The 16,808-nt window shown below is 44.9% G+C and overlaps 1 protein-coding gene across 2 annotated transcripts in view; it reads right to left on the bottom strand.

Annotated features, from left to right (window-relative positions):
- The window catches only part of MTUS2 (microtubule associated tumor suppressor candidate 2), a 384,721-nt gene that overhangs the window by 109,680 nt on the left and 258,233 nt on the right, over nucleotides 1-16,808 (bottom strand). For both annotated transcript variants that reach the window (XM_018056605.1, XM_018056606.1), the window contains exons 8-9: nucleotides 14,971-15,069; nucleotides 6,995-7,206 (exon numbers count right to left, since the gene is read on the bottom strand). In XM_018056605.1, coding sequence (XP_017912094.1) covers nucleotides 6,995-7,206; nucleotides 14,971-15,069 — 311 coding nt within the window. The remainder of the gene's footprint in view (nucleotides 1-6,994; nucleotides 7,207-14,970; nucleotides 15,070-16,808) is intronic.

Genomic DNA, 16,808 nt, shown 5'->3' with positions numbered 1-16,808 from the left:
CCTTTCTTTCCCACTCCTTCTCCTTGGGTCCCTACAGAGGCTCTGTCCTGTGTCCTCCTGTACACACGCTCCTGTCAATCATCCTCTTCTAATGTCACTTCTACACAAATGACTCCCAAATCTGCTTTTCTAGAGCTTCCTTTTTCTCTCCTGACATTTAAACTCATGTTTAACTTCCTCATGGAGCCCCTAGCATCACAAAGAAGAAAGAATCTTGGAAATCGACAAAGCAGGACTAGCCCAGGTTGAGGGAGGAGATGTTACCTATGGAAGCAGGCTCCTCTGTCCATGGGGTTCTCCAGGCCAAGGATCCTGGAGTGGGTTGTCATTTCCTTCTCTAGGGGATCTTCATGGGCAACTATAATATAAAATAATAAGCTCCTCCCACTTGAAATTCCTGAGAGAACGGGACAGAGAGCACTCCTGGAACATGCGATAGAATTCTCAACAATTTTTTCTGAATTCCAAAGGAACAGATGATAGTATATTTGAGTAATATACGTATTGTGTAAAAGTACATTTTTGGAGGAAAAATGCCCATCCCTACATGGATGCACAAAGTGTGCAGTTCCAGAGAAAATAGTTAAGCAGAGAACCCGCCACCTCTTTATAAATATTCCTGAGCCGTAAACACAAGAGTCCTACTTGAGTATAACACTCCTCAGTTTTGTGATTTCCATCTGGGACTTGTTGGGGCCAGGGTGGGAACGGTTTACCTCTTACCACCTGGAGCCTCTTGGACTTGTAAACCCCAATGGACCCCCCAACTGGCTCACAGGCTGGGTCCTGGGGTCCTGGATCCACCCTCTCCTTTGTGTCAGACCCTCCTCCTCACCCTCCCACCCTTTGCCCAGATTATTACTATAAGCAGCTGAGCTTCCTAAGTGTTTTCTCTGCTTGGGGTTCTCTTTCTACCGTCCATCCCATACTCTGCTTTTATATCACCTGTCCTGAAATGCAGCTTCAAATGTACTCTGTCCAAAACTCTCAGAGCCTCCTGACTGCCTCAAATTGAGCCTCTCTGTACTTTGCTATTTGAATCACCAAACCCTTCTGCCTCATTTCTGGCTACTGACAGTCCAGAAGCTCCATACTTTAAGCAAATCAGACTCTACTCCTGGCAGATCCAGCCTGGTTTGTTCCAGGGCTGTGCTGCCCGCTAAGCTGGGCCCCCATCTCTGCCGTGGAAGCCTGATTTACTCTCGAGGGCCAGTACACAAGCATCCGTCTTCTCTGGATGGCCATGTGGCCCCAGCTGGAGTAATCGCTCCCTGTGGGACCCCTGAGAGCCACATCAATACTCTGTCCTCCAGGGATTCGAACAAGTGTCTTTCCCCTCTGGAATTAGAGGGCAGGGTCTGAGACTGAGTTTTTAAATCTTCCACTTAACCAACAGGTGTAAAATTAAACTGAATGGCTAGGATGCATGGTGATGTATATTTGGGGTCAGAGATAATCCAAAGAGTGTACGTGGAGTAAAGAGGTGGGTCTCGCTGTAACTCACTCAGGCCATGAGGGTCCTGGTACAAATGGACCATGTTCCCAATCCTCCCCTAAATATAAGGCATAGTACAAATCCCCACAGCCTTGAAGGCTGTGTGGAGAGGGAGAGGAAATACCATATCATTCTGGAAAACATGGGCTGGACATGAGTTGATACGGGTTGGACATTGGCTGGACATGGGTTGATTGGACATGGGTTGATATGACATTACTTTGTCTACAAAGGTTCATCTAGTCAAGGCTATAGTTTTTCCAGTGGTCATGTATGGATGTGAGAGTTGGACTATAAAGAAAGCTGAATGCTGAAGAATTGATGCTTTTGAACTGTGGTGTTGGAGAAGACTCTTGAGAGTCCCTTGGACAGCAAGGAGATCCAACCAGTCCATCCTAAAGGAAATCAGTCCTGAATATTCACTGGAAGGACGATGCTGCAGCTGAAACTCTTAATACTCTGGCCACCTGATGGGAAGAACTGACTCACTGGAAAAGACCCTGACGCTGGGAAAGATTGAGGGCAGGAGGAGAAGGGGACGACAGAGGATGAGGTGGTTGGATGGCATCACTGACTCAATGGACAGGAGTCTGAGTAAACTCCAAGAGTTGGTGATGGACAGGGAGGCCTGGCATGCTGCAGTCCATGGGGTCAAAAAGAGTTGGACACGACTGAGCAACTGAACTGAACTGATAGGGGTTGATATGGGTTGTATTGTGGCTCCATTGTTTCTAATTCTATTGTCTTGGGAAGGCTACAGAACCTCCCTGAGCCTCCGTCTCCTCAACTGTCCCATGAAAATAATGTCAACGCCAGGCAGGATTTTGTGAGGGTTAAAATGTTATATGTAAGCTGTCCAGGACACTGGAGATGGTCAATAAACAAGAGTGATGTTGTTATTAAAATGCTTTGTCTTTTACTTTTTGAACTCTATAGAACCTTTCATTGGTGAAGGCAGGGTTGATTAAAACCTACTAACATAAGTGAATTGAAGATGAAACATTAAATATATGAACTACATTAAAAATATGTACACCCCTAACTGAGGCTTCCCTGGTGGCTCAGACAGCAAAGAATCTGCCTGAAATGCAGGAGACCCAGGTTCAATCCCTGGGTCAGGAAGAACCACTGGAGAAGGAAATGGCAAACCCACTCCAGTATTCTTGGCTGGGAAATCCCACGGACAGAGGAACCAAAAAGATTCTGAGAAGACAGCAACTAACTCTTTCATACTATATACTTTAGGGAAAAGGAGGCTGATGCTTATTAATTTTGATTAAGCTTAGAAAATACACAAATGCTTGACATTAATTTTCATTCTCTGTATGCCTAATAATATTTTCAATAATAAATAAAAAGTATTAAAACCAACATCTGTCACATTCATAAAGTAAAATGATTAAAATTATACAAACCAATATGAAAAAACTGAATAAATATAATAAACCTGATTAAAAATGAAATGAAAACAAATACACTCTCAGATGTAACTTATAAAATTTGATGCTACGGGGCGAGGCATGCCGCTTAATACGTTATTAATATTAACAGGACCATCATCTGTGTTGTTTCCTGGATTAGCCACCAGGGGCTGCTAAAGAGTAGTGTTTCTGGGAACCAGGCAGAGAAAGATTAAAAAAAATTATCTTTCAACATGACCCTGAGAAGTGCAAGTCCCTGAGAATCACACTTATTACTATACCCCCGAGAGGTCTGAGACCGCATATTTCAGCAAAGCTGTCTGGCTGGTGGTGAGGACTGTGTCCTGTTGGCAGAGTGGAGCTACCTAAAATCAGCATAAATGTGAGGCTGGTGTTGGCACTTAAAGGTGACATCTGAGCGTCCCCGGACGCTGGGCTCAGACTGAAACACAGCTGACAATGCTCACAGCCGCTGTGCCATGAGCTGTGAAGCACAGGGCAGAAATGGAAGATTCTTATCTAGGCTTCCTTTTTCTAGTGACTTCCCATCCTTAACGGAATCAGCACATTCTGGAAAAAATACATAGCCCCAGCTGAATAGCTGGGCTAGAAAACTGCTTCTATTCTTAAAGGACACACCAAGTCAAATCCTTTATATACATAAAATGAAATAAGAGGGGTCTGTTCTGTGCTTTCACTGTACATTTCTCACCTGTCTTACTCATCCTGCTTGAGAGTAAAATATTTGTCAGATTTCCTTGTCCTCAAAAAGGATGCTTTACTGAATACTGTTCAAAGTACCTTTGCCCATTAATTCACGACATTCTCTCTATAACCTTGTGAAGAGTTAATAATGATCCTATTTGCAATTGAGGAAACTTTGAGACTCAAAGATGACTGGTCAGAGGGGACTTGGCTGCAGGCAGCCGAGTAGGGCAAGGATGTATTAATTTCCCATGGGTGATGCTGACAGGGCTCCAAGAGGGACAGTAACTTGCTCAAGTCTTGAGGGGGATGAAGGCGTTGGTGGGACTGACCCCTTGCCAGCACGGTGTCCTCACTCTACCACGCCAGGCTTTGTAGACAAAATGCTACACACAGAAAAGATACAGGTGTGGCGCTCCAGCAGGGTCTTTAGGAAGAAGAGCAGAAAGAGCTTGTTTTTTCAGGCTGGCTATAGTGGTCATGCTCTGCATAGCTATAGTAAGCTGGGCTGTGACCATGTCTCACATATAAAAATAATAATAATGCATCAGCTTCCTGCAGTAGGATACAGGGAACACGTCAGGGTCACGATATCTTGTAACAGAGGGCTCCGTCACCCACACTTCCTGGCTTGCCTGGCCTCTTATTTCCCTGAGTTCTCCACCCCAGTCACAAACTCTCAAATCAATCACCTTAAACCACATGGAGCAAATCCAGCCTATGTGGAAGCCGCTTATGTTCAATTACAGACTTAAAAAAAAAACCTCTGTTGTTTCTTCTGGAGCTTATCTGGAGAAAGAGTTGCGATCAGGACAGAGAAAAGGACACACTGGGCCGGAGGGGAAATGCCAGGGACTTCAGGAGGCCTGCCTGGAGTCGCTGGTTGTGATTTACTGAAAAGAGAATGAAATTCAGGCCCACCATCTATCTTGCTGAAATGTCAAGCTGAGTGTGGCTCCAGCCAGTAGGGGGCTCTGATGGACATGCCTGCAAATCACCTGCCAGCCCTTTGGGATCTCCAACGGAAGGCCATGTGGATGCTACAGAGAAGCACAACTAGTGGCCCCTGGACCAACAGGAATTCTCCTGGGGCCCAGAAATGCACCGTTACAGGGAACTGACCCTGAATCTCAACACAGAAAACTCTTTCTCTGCCATGATGCCATGAGTGGGGTCTAAAATTTCTAACTTGTAAACACACTGCATGTTGGGAAAAAAAAAAATGAAAGTGTTAGTCGCTCAGTCATACCTGACTGTTTGCGACCCCATGGACTGTAACCTCTGTCCATGGGATTCTCCAGGCAAGAATCCTGGAGTGGGTAGCCATTCCCTTCTCCAGGGGAATCTTCCCCATCCAGGGATAGAACTTGGGTCTCCCGCATTACAGGCCGATTTCTGACCATGTGAGCCACAGGGCAGCCCTCACAGCGCATGTGACCAATGCGTTAAGTTGGTGTTTGCTGGCAAATCAATCCACAGCAAATCTTTACCAAGGGTTTGTTACGACACTGCGTGATGCATAGAAGCAACACAGTGGCCAGAGTAACACAGTACATGTTATCACTGAACTGCAACGCACAGCCCTGATTTCCTCTCTTTATTAAAGACCTGACAGTCAGTGGAAAACATATATCCAGCCAAAGAATAGAAAATACAACTCTCTCTAATAAGAAAACTGCTCAATATTTAACATGGCAAGTCCAGCCCCTCTGGTGCCTCAAAAACGTGTCTGTAATTTTAATTCTTACAGGGTGGGAACACAGTCATTTCGGCTCTTCAAGGCTGACCCCAGAGGTACCAGACCAGAAGGGAAGACATAACATTCAAATTGGCCACTGATTGCTGGTGTTAACATTTTGACAAGGGAGGAAAAGGAAACTATTGATAAAACTGAAATCTGTTCATCTTGTCTTTGATCACAACTATACACTGGGAATTAGCTCCTTGGGCGAAAAGCTTTAAGCAAAAACAGGAAACAAGCATTAAACAGGGCAGCTGAGGCTTCTATACTGGGAGGGACAAGAGAGGCTGCAGGCTGCCATAAAAGGTCGGAGTCCTCAGCACTTTCAGGTTCAGATAATAAGGAAAACCAGTGGACATGGTGTTGGTTAACATTCTTCTGATTTTTCTTCTTTAAACTAGCTAGAAATTTAGTTAGTCCATTTTCCTGGTTGGGGGACATTTCTATAGCACTTTTACTTCCATTTATAGATCCCAGGAGGTCCATACATGAAATTAATGCCTTATAGGTTATTGATATGGTAACTTGTGGTGTTTAAACTTCAAAGGTAAAGGTTTCAAGTTCTCCCCCAGATGCTCCTTGGTCACCCCGGGATGGAGCGAGAATGTACAAAGTCAGACTCCGGCTCCCACCGCCTCCCTTCTACACTGAGAGACAGGGAGGCTGAACCATGTTTGGTGAATGTTACCAGACGGTACCAAGGGCTTCCCAGGTGGTGGTAGTGGTAAACCATCCACTTGCCAATGCAGGAAACGCAAGAGACGTGGGTTTGATCCATGGGTCAGGAAGAGTCCCTGGAGAAGGAAATGGCAAGCCACTCCGGTATTCTTGCCTGGGACATTTCATGGACAGAGGAGCCTGGTGGGCTGCAATCCACGGGGTCACAAAAGACAACAACAAACCAAGTCTGATAACACACCCAGCATCTGGACGAGCCCAGGAGACTCTGGACTCTTAGGCTGAGGAACCCAAGGCTTCTCTGCACTGTCAGAAGAAACAAGGGGTCAGGGGACGCCCCCTCCCCACGCTGCCCCCTGCACACTGTGAGCGTGGCCCGGAGGAGAGGCCCCAGGCTCCGCAGCTTCCAGGTCCCCTCAAGGGCCACAGTGGCCCACTCTGCTGCACTGGCTTGCTCTGTGCTCAGAGGCACAGATGTCTCAGAACCTGGCCACCTCGGGGCCAAAATGCGAACCACCACATGCCCCATTCTCACCTTCCAAACCTCCCTTTATACCTTTCCTTTTTTCCTTTCCTCTGGAGAAGGCAATGGCAGCCCACTCCAGTACTCTTGCCTGGAAAACCCCATGGACAAGAGGGGCCTGGTAGGCTACAGTTCATGGGGTTGCAAAGAGTTGGACACGACTGAGCGACTTCACTTTCACTTTTTCACTTTTCTTTTTTTTAATGTAATTTTCCCTTTTGGAATCAAGGTTATGAATCTGTCTTCCCAGACTAACGTCTTTCACACACAAGTCTCAATTCGGCTCCCAAAACATCCCACGATGCTGGCCGAGACACTGCAGCACCTGAAAATCAAACCATCTCTAGCCCCAAACCCGAATTAAAGCTCGCACACTAAGAACCATCCCCGCCACTGCCCTCCGCTTCCACATCCACCAGGCTCGGCCTCACCTTCCCGAAGAAGAGCTGCGTGGCCACGGCGAGCGCCTGGAAGCCGCGGACGGCGGTCCTCAGCTCCGCCCGCGCGAGCCCCAGCTGCCGGGCCTGCTGCTCGTAGCGCTCCTTCAGCCGCTGTGCCAGCAGCCGCTCCGCCTCACGGGCCTGCGGGTCCGGCTTCGGGGAGAACCCGTTGCGGGGGGCCGTGGTCCTCTGCTTGGGGTACCCTAGGAAGCAAGGGTGAGAAAACAGTCAGCCCAGATGTGACCAGTGCTCCTCATGACACAAAGATGCCGGCAAGGGGCTGAGAAGGAACGGCCCGCTGTGTGTCATTCTAAGTGTTAAAATGAAAAAAACAAGGACTGTGAAGCGTTGTTCTGTTGAAGTGGTTCCAAGTGCAAGGTTTCATGCTTGGAAGCAGAGGAACAGATAGAATTGCCCAATTCCTCCCAGCTGCCTACATTTCTTCCCGGTCTACTTAGAGAGACTTGGAGCAGTTGGCATTTTTTGGAAAGCATCTAAAGGGAAATCACTCAATCCAGGTTGAAGCTAGACTTAAAACCTAGCAACCCTTTCACTGACGGGCTTCCCCGGTGGCTCAGCGGTCAAGAATTCAGCAGGGCAGGAGATGTGAGTTTGATCCTTGGGTCAGCAAGATTCCCCTGAAGGAGGAAATGGCAAGCCCCTTCAGTATTCTTGCCTGAAGAATCCCGTGGACAGAGGAGCCTGGCGGGCTACAGTCCATGGGGTGGCGAAGAAACAGACATGCCTGAAGCAACTGAGCACGCACGCATACATGCGTCAAGCACCTGTTCAGTCAATGACATGTGGGAGGCCCAGTGGACTTGCAAAGAAATGAGGCCCTGCCCTTGCCCATGGGCAAGTCAGCGTCAGCATCTGGGCTCTGGGTTCTCTGATTCCTCACCAGGCATCTCAACACCTAAGGACACTTGCTGACCCACTCTGCAGCATCTCTGACTGAACTCACAAGTTTGGGGGCACACCTGAACCTAGAACATTCTCCCATTCCCCCAGTCTCGTCCCAATCACATCCCCTGGTTGCATTACTCTGAGTAGGGGCACTTAGAATCTATGGTGATCCCAGCGACCACTGGCGACTCAGAGCAAAGAAGCCAGTCAGCTTCTGTTCTTACAGATGAATGCAAGCAGTTTGCGTGCAAAGGCTGAGCGCCAGGATGAACACGGGCCTTCAAAATGCAAAGAGAACATGAAAAATTCATCTGCAGTCATCTGGTCACTATCCAGAGGATTCTAATGGATGGAAAAGCATGCTTCAGTCCTGAAGCTGGAAGCTCAACGGACATGACAAGCAAACACTGCAGCCTTGGGACCTGCATGTTTACAATCTCAGAGAAGGCCCACGACCTTAACACTTGTAAACAAGAGGGAGAAGAACGGAAGGACACAACTTTGATAGCTCTCCAGCTTAAGGAAAAGCACTTCATGAGTTTGGTCCACCTCCCAACAGACAGGAAGTCTGTTTCTTGCAGGCTGGCACCAGCATGACACCCCAGGGAGCACAAGTGCTGAGTTCTCTGTCATCTTAGACAGGCTTTATTTTTCTTAAACTGATCTAAATTTATTTCAGAAAAAAATGTGCCCAGTAGCACACTACTTTCTACTCACCGCTGGCACTTGTCTGTCTGGAGCCGGCTAGTGCCGGGGAGAGTGGACAGCGTGAGAGCAGGACGTTTCCTTCCGGCCAGTGTGGAGCACGGGTAAGGGCAGGAATTACTGGGTTGGCCAAAAAGTTCGATCTATGGAAAAACTCAAACGAACATTTTGGCCAAACCACCCAATCATAAATAAGTATTCCAGAAAGAAGAAGGGCCTCTCAGGTGGCTCAGGGTTAAAGAACCCTCCCTGCCAATGGAAGAGACACAAGAGATGATCCCTGGGTTGGAAAGACGCCCTGGAGAAGGAAATGGCAACCCATTCCAGTATTCTTGCCTGGGGAATCCCATGGACCGAGGAGCCTGGTGGGTTTAGTCCATGGGGTTGCAAAGAGTTGGACACGACTGAGAGACTAAGCATACACACTAGAAAGAAGAGGGTTACCTTTCCCATTCCAAGGAAAGAGCAGATTATTTTCTATTTTGATGTACAGAAAATAGGAGGAAAAAAAAAAAAAGATGTTACAGCCAGAGTTTCCCAGGCCAACTATAAGAACTGGTTATGATAACACACTCTTTAGACAAAAATTTATGCAAAATAGTCTCAACTTTGGGACATATATTATCATTTATTATTTACAAGAAGTATGAGTGTTATTTATCAAAGTAAATCTAAATGTCTCCTTTCTCCAAGGGTGAAAAATCTTGGCTTAATGGTGTTATAACAATTGCTTAATTTTTATATTAAAAATTATAGTTACATCTGGCTTCCCTGGTAGCTCAATTGGTAAAGAATCTGCCTGCAATGCAGGAGACCCCAGTTTGATCCCTGGGTCGGGAAGATCCACTGGAGAAGGGATAGGCTATCCACTTCAATATTCTTAGGCTTTCCTTGTGGCTCAGCCGGTAAAAAATCTACCAGTGTGGGAGACCTGTGTTCGATCCCTGGGTTGGGAAGATCCCCTGGAGAAGGGAAAGGCTACCCACTCCAGTATTCTGGCCTGGAGAATTCCATGGACTGTATAATCCATGGGGTCGCAAAGAGTCGGACACGACTGAGTGACTTTCACTGGTGAAGATGGAGTAAGAAAGGAGTAGATTTATCTTCTCATCTGAAACGACCCAAAACACTTGACCAAAATATGTGTCAGTGGGTTTCAAGACATTATATTAGGCAATGAAGCATGAGGAACCAAAGACTCCAAAACACACGAGACGACCCCTACCACCCCCAGGGATGCCTGAGCCTGCTCTCTGGGTGGTCTTCCAGGCTGTGGCACAGAGAGTCAGGAAGCCCAGGGGGGGTCTGGTAGTCTTCCCAACTTGGCACGGTGGAGCTGGGGGCTCAGGAAATTCAAGGGTCAGTGGTTACAGGGCAGAGTAGCTGAGAGGACAGCTCCACAGAGACATAGGGTGACACAGAAGGGCCTCTCGAGTTTCTGGACAACTTACATCAGTGCAGCAGGTGAGGACAGTGTCCAGAGCCAGAGAGTGGATTCTACCCAGGACTAGCAGGAACACTACTGGGAGCTCACAGAAGGCCAGGATCAATTCCTGTGCCCTCCGCAATTCCCAGGGCATCAGAACACCTGGAAGGCTCATATCATGGTGCTCTGCTGAAACCAGTCCTGGACTAACTGCTGGTCAGGATCTGTTTAACAAAGCTAATGAGAAAGATCCAAGATGATCAAGCTCTTTCCAAGTCACATAGTTTTACCCAATAACAAAGCTTAAGAATATTTATAGAATTAAAAAAAAAATCCAACAAGGAAAAATTTACAATGTCAGTCATCTAAAAAAATTCTCAGGCATGTAAATAAGCAGGGATGTACAAGTCATGATGAAGAGGGGATGCGATTAACTGAAGTCAGCCAAGAAAAGCACCAGCAATTAACAGTTATTATAACTATATTCCATATATCAAGAGGCTGGAGGAAAGACTGAGTACATCAAATAGAAACAAAGATAAAAAGAGACTTAAATAAAAATTCTAGAGATTAACAATTCAAATGTCTGAGATAAAAATACACTGGATGGCATTAAGATTAGACACTGCATATGAAAAGATTAATGGCATGGATTTTCATAGCAGCATTACTCATAGTAGCCAAAAGCTGGAAACAAATGCCCATCAACCAATGAGTGGATAAACGATGACACATTCACATGGTGTAATATTATTCAGCCCAAACCAGGAACGAAACACTGATCCAGGAAGGAAATACTACTGATCCTCACTTTGACATGGATGAACCTCAAAAACGTGCGAAGTGAAAACAACTGACGAAGAAAGCCACACAGAATATGATTCTACTTACAAGAAATGTCCAGAATAAGCAAGTCCATGAAACAAAATAGACTAGTGGTTGTCAGCGGCTGAGGAGCATGGGTAGTGAGCTCATGGGTATGGGTTTCTTTTGAGGCTAAAAGAAAATGCTCTGGAAGTAGTGGTGATTGCTGCACAATTTTGTGAATATATTAAAACCACTGAATTGTACACTTTAAAAGAGTAGAATTCACAATATGCAAATTACTAAAGAAGCAGCTGAGGCTCGGAGAAATTCTGTTATTTGCCCCAGTTCATACATCATGTGAGCCACCAAGCCAGGATTTGAACTCAGTTTGGTCTATTCTCCTGGGCCAAACTGCTTGGCAACATTTAGAATTTGCAGAAGAGTTTCTAGTGAAGACAACTCCATGCAAGCATTTCCAAAAGCTGGAAGAAAACCAGCAGGAATAGGTGTCACAGAGTTAAGGGAAAGAAAATTTCAGGAAAGGAGTGATCAGTAACGCCAAAGGCCACAGAGATAAGGACCAGGACGTGTCACTTAGACTTAATAACCAGGAGGTCATGAGAGGCCTTTGCAGGATTTGGGGGGAGGGAAGACAGTGGAATAGGGAGGGGGTTGCTAGCTGGCAGGAATGGGAGAAGTCATCTGTAGGCAAGGGACAGAGACGAGAATCACAAGATGCCTCTTCCCCAAGCCTGGCTGCAAAGGTGGGGAGAGAAATGGGTCAAGACGATCCTCAGGGAAGTTCCACAGCAGCAGGGGAGGGAAACACACCTAGACTTCAGCTGCCACTCCTCAATCACATGACAGTTGAGGGTTCAAGGCTTGACAGAGGCACCGACCAGTGCAGCTCAGCTTATTTGATGTTCAATAATCTGAAGAAAGGGTAGTTGCCCTGAGAGACGGATGGAGGAGGCAAGGAGAGGAGGCTGGGGACAGGAATGCTGTGCTCCCAGACCTGTCCACTCTCATTATATAGGTTTCTCTTCACCAGAGCTGGCTTGACATTCTCCTGTGGAAGCCCAGACCCCAATGCTTCTGCTCCTCTGCACACATATGCAGATGCTTTGAGCTGTTCATGTTCTCCCAAAATTCGTGTGCTAATCCCTAATCTCCAATGAGATGCTATTTTGAGGAGGTGCTCTGGGGAAAGCATTTAGGTCATGAGGGTGAGGTTTTCATAAATGGGATTAGTGGCCTCATGAGAAGAGACACCAGAGAGATGACCTCGTTTTCCCCACATGCTGAGAAAGCAAGATTTACCAAGACAGCCCTTGTGTGGAGTATCAGACAAGTCTCAACAAATTTGAAAGGACTCAAATCATCCACCTTTGACCACCCGATGCGAAGAACTGACTCACTGGAAAAGACCCTGATGATGGGAAAGATTGAAGGCAGGAGAAGGGGATGACAGAGGATGAGAAGGTTGGATGGCATTACTGACTCGATGGAGTTTGAGTAAGCTCCAGGAGTTGCTGATGGACAGGGAAGCCTGGAGTGCTGCAGTCCATGGGGTCACAAAGAGTTGGACACGACTGAGCAACTGATCAGCACTGAACTGAACAAATCATCCAAAGTATGTTCTCCAGACACAATGGAATTAAATTAGAAATACAATCAGAGAGACCTCTGTAAAGTCCTAAATATCTGCAAACTAAAAACAATGCTGCTAAATAATCACGGGGAAAGAAGAAATCAGAAAAGGAAACCTGAAAATATTTTTAACTCAATGAAGATGAAAACCCAATATATCAAAATATGTGAATTACAGCTAACGTAGTATATGAAGGGACATTTACTGTATTAAATGCACATTAGAAAAGCAGAAAGACTTCAAATTAATGACATTCGCTAATTAAACTCAACGTCAGCAGAAGAGATAATAATGGTCACAGTAGAAATCTACTGATAATCAAGTCATATTTTACACTACATACAAAACAAATTAAATGAATCATAGATGTAAATATAAAATCTATATGTATTTTAGAATAAAATGTAGGAGAAAATATTTATGAACTTGGGTTATGTAAAGATTTTTAAAGATAATACTAAAAATATGGTCCATGAAAGAAAAAATCATGAATTGGACTTCGTGAACATTAAGAACTTCTAATCTTCAAAAGACATTGTTAGGGGAGTGCAAAACAACACATAAATTGTGGAGAAAAGAAAACTGCAGATCACATACCTGAAAAAATTGTAGCCAGCATATATAGAAATTCTCAAAATTCAATAAAACACTTCCAATTGAAATGGCAAAAGATTGGAATATTTTATGGAAGAATACACACAGATGTCAAGTAAATGTAAAAAAGATGTTCAACATTTTAATGTCGTTAGTTGCCAGGTAAATGCAAATTAAAACCATGAGATACTGCCATGTACCTATTATAATGTTTATTATCTAAAAGACTGACCATACCAAGGGTTGGCAAGGACATGGAGGAACTAGATCTCTTGGACATCACTGACGGGAATATAAAATGGTACAACTACCTTGGAAAACAGACTGGAAAACTTTTAAACAGATTTAAAAGCTAAACACATAGCTATCATATGACTTAGGCATTCCACTCTTAGCTATTTGCCAAGAAAAATGAAAGCAGAGGTCTATACCAAGGCTTGTACAAATGTGCGTGGTAGCTTCATTTATAATAGCCAAATCCCTGGGGGAAATCTCCAAAGTGTCTCAGTAGGTAAATGGATAAATTGCGGTACTTACACAGTGGAGTTCTATTCGCTGATAAAAAGGAATGGACTACTGCTTCAGTAGATCTGAACCCCTTCCCTTCCTTCCTCTCCTTTCCTCTGTTTTCTTTTTCCTTTCTCCCCTCTCTTTGCCTTCATTGGCATGGATTTAAATTTTTTAAGCCCTCATTTCAACCTTTCCCTGCATATGTCTTGTTGGAAGTTTACAGGAACATCCTGACTTTACCCACATGGACAGCTGCAAGAGCAAAGGATTCCCACACCATGAAGTTTCCAACAACTAACCATACTCCTCCCTCAACTTGCCTTTAAAAGTGCTTTGCTGAAATCCTTTGAGCAGTTCTGGGTTTTCAGAGCACAAACTACCAGTCTCCTTGCAGGCTCTGCAATGAACCTTTTTCTGCTCCAAACTCCAACGTTTCAGTTTGTTTTCCCTCCTGTGCATCAGGCACACAAATCTGCCTTTGGTAACAGGCTCTGTCTCCTGACCCTCTTCATGTGTGACTTTGGATTACTTCCTATACATTTTTAAAATTTACTGGAAACATTATTAATAAGGTCATTATCTGACAAGGTTTCTGGTTCATAGCACAACAAGTAAGAGTGCAGTTCAAAGTGGGATTCAAAGTGCTTGTGTTGAAACAAAGGCTCTGCTATTTATTTCCTGTGACTTTTGGGCAAGTTAATGAAAATCTATGAAGTTCAATTTCCTCACATACAAACGAAGAGGCAATATCGTACCCATCTCCCAGTTACTGTGGGCATTACATAAATGAATTCATTTAAAGACCCAAGGACAGTACCTGGTATACAGTAAGAACTCAAACTTAAGCTGCTATTATTGCTACTATTTTTGTGCTTAAAGGTTATATTGCATTCTGCTCTACAAAGAGGCTGATGTCTTACAACATGAATTTCCATAATAGGTAATTTTCAACTTTCACAACATTATATAGCTTGTTCATACAAGTATGTATGTAAACATAACAAGTGTTTGATATCCATGGTTCATCTTTTTCTCCTCTTTTTGGAAAAATATTATCTCTCGAGGTAAGATCTCCAAAATCTGTTTTCCAATTATAAATTATCTCAGGTGCTGTTGGAATAGCAGATACTCCTACACAGAGAAGATCCTACCCTCTAAATGCAGCATTAATAACATTTTTTTAAGACAAAATGATGCCAACAGCTGGTTCATTTCAGCTGGAGTCAGAACACAGCCGTACACGAACGTCAAGCCCTGGAACAGTCACGCGTACCACGTGGGCTGGCATCACTCCACTAATGACATTTGAACAAAATGCATTCCAAGTTCAAGTCTCCTCAGATAACATAGTTCACATTTCTTAAATACCTGGTGAGTGGAGCTTGGTGCTCGAAGCCGCTGTCCTCTTAGGAGATGAAACTGCAGGTTTATTGGCATCTTGCTCTTTTTGTACTTCTTTCTTGGCTCCTATAAATAATTTAAAAAGAGAGAAAGAAACAAAAGAGAGCTCATTACAATCAAAACGGTTAACACAAATTGTTTGTGGAAAGGGAGGCTTAACAAAAGGCGCACAGAACAAAATAATATTTGGGTGATTTGTTGCTATAGTCACCACCTCCTGTACTTCAGGAATGACACGCTTGTTTATAGCAAAGGGAATTTTGTTACAAGCAGTCAGAGGAATAAGTACACTGCTGTCTCTGACATGATGAAAACCGCCCCTGTCTCTGGGGGTCACCGCACCCCAAAGGCCCTTACAAACTATGTGGGAATTAAAATTCACTGTCCTCAGCCACTAACTCAGTCGGCCTGTCTCCTTGCCAAAACAAATTTTCAGAAGATGGAGAAGGAAGCTGTAGCCGAATCTAACTGCTAATGACTCCAGCATCATGAGAGCTGAGCCTCGGGGGACTTGGTCTGCCTCTAATTAATTTCCACGCAGCTGGTCTGCAGAGGTGACCTGGAGAGCCTCCGAGTTCTGTCTCTGCTGCAGCTGAGCCTTTGTGGGACCAGATGGCAGAGGCGGCTGCAGCAGCACGGGACATCTTGAACTTGGGCTCAATCTAAGAACGGGCACTCGGGACATGGCCCCATTTCTCCCTCGTATGCTGGGCACAGACCCTCACCTCACATCCCCTTCATCAGAAAGTCAAAGAATGATGGATGGAGGATCAGAGAAGTAACACCAACCTGGGCGAACCTAGACCTGTCTCCACCTCAGGACCATTTATTATGCCATTTCAAAAATAAACCCTGGGCTTTCCTGGTGGCTCAGTGGTAAAGAATCCGACGGCCAGTGCAGGAGACAAGGGTTTGATCTCCATCTGGGAAGGTCCCGTGTGCTAAGCCCACGCACCACAACAACTGACGCCTGTGCACCTAGGGCCCATGCTCAGAAGCAAGAGAAGCCATCTCAATGAGAAGCTCGTGCACTGCAGTGAAGAGTGGCCCTGCTCGCTGCGACTAGAGATAGCCCACACACAGCAGCAAAGATCCAGCACAGCCAAAAATAATAAATAAATAAATTTTTAAAAAACCCCAAACACTGTGATTAAAAAAATAAACAAACCCTAGTGATGGTGATGGTCCCTTGGAAGCAGAATACAAACTTCCCTCTTCACTCCCAGCCCCACCTTGTTACTCCCGCTTCAGAGGTAACTGCTGCTAGCAGTTTGCATTTATTCTTCCAGACATTATTCTAGTTATTTATAAACATACCTACACAAACACATACATGGCTATTAATTAATTAAATGAATCGCATACTGCGGTTTCTTTTTACCTACCCATACTTTTCAAGATCCTTTTCATATCAGCGCATTTATAGATCTTTTAAACATGTCACATCATATTAAGGGGCAAAGAAACACTATAATTTACCCATCCTCCAGTGATGAGCATTTAGAGTGTTTGCAAGCGTCAGCTATTAAAAAAGATAAATGTGCTATGTAAACAGTTTTCTACTTGTTTCTTTGTAAGCATGTATTGGCCTCTTTACAGAATAAATGCACAGATACGCTTTTGCCAGATTAAGAGTCTGCTCATTTGCAGTATCGCCAGACATAGCCCAGTTGTCCTCTACCCAAAGCTGCTAATTGACATTCCCAACCAAGTGTGGGAGACCAGTTCTTTGTACACGTCCCATGCCCCACTGACACTGAAGTCTCTGTCCTTTTGATTTTTTGCCAAATGCTTGGAATCTTTTA

The sequence above is a fragment of the Capra hircus genome, chromosome 12, assembly GCF_001704415.2.
Source record: "Capra hircus breed San Clemente chromosome 12, ASM170441v1, whole genome shotgun sequence".
Taxonomy (NCBI): Eukaryota; Metazoa; Chordata; class Mammalia; order Artiodactyla; family Bovidae; genus Capra; species Capra hircus.
Note: the sequence above shows the minus strand (reverse complement) of the source record. Positions and strands in the feature narration are given on the sequence as shown.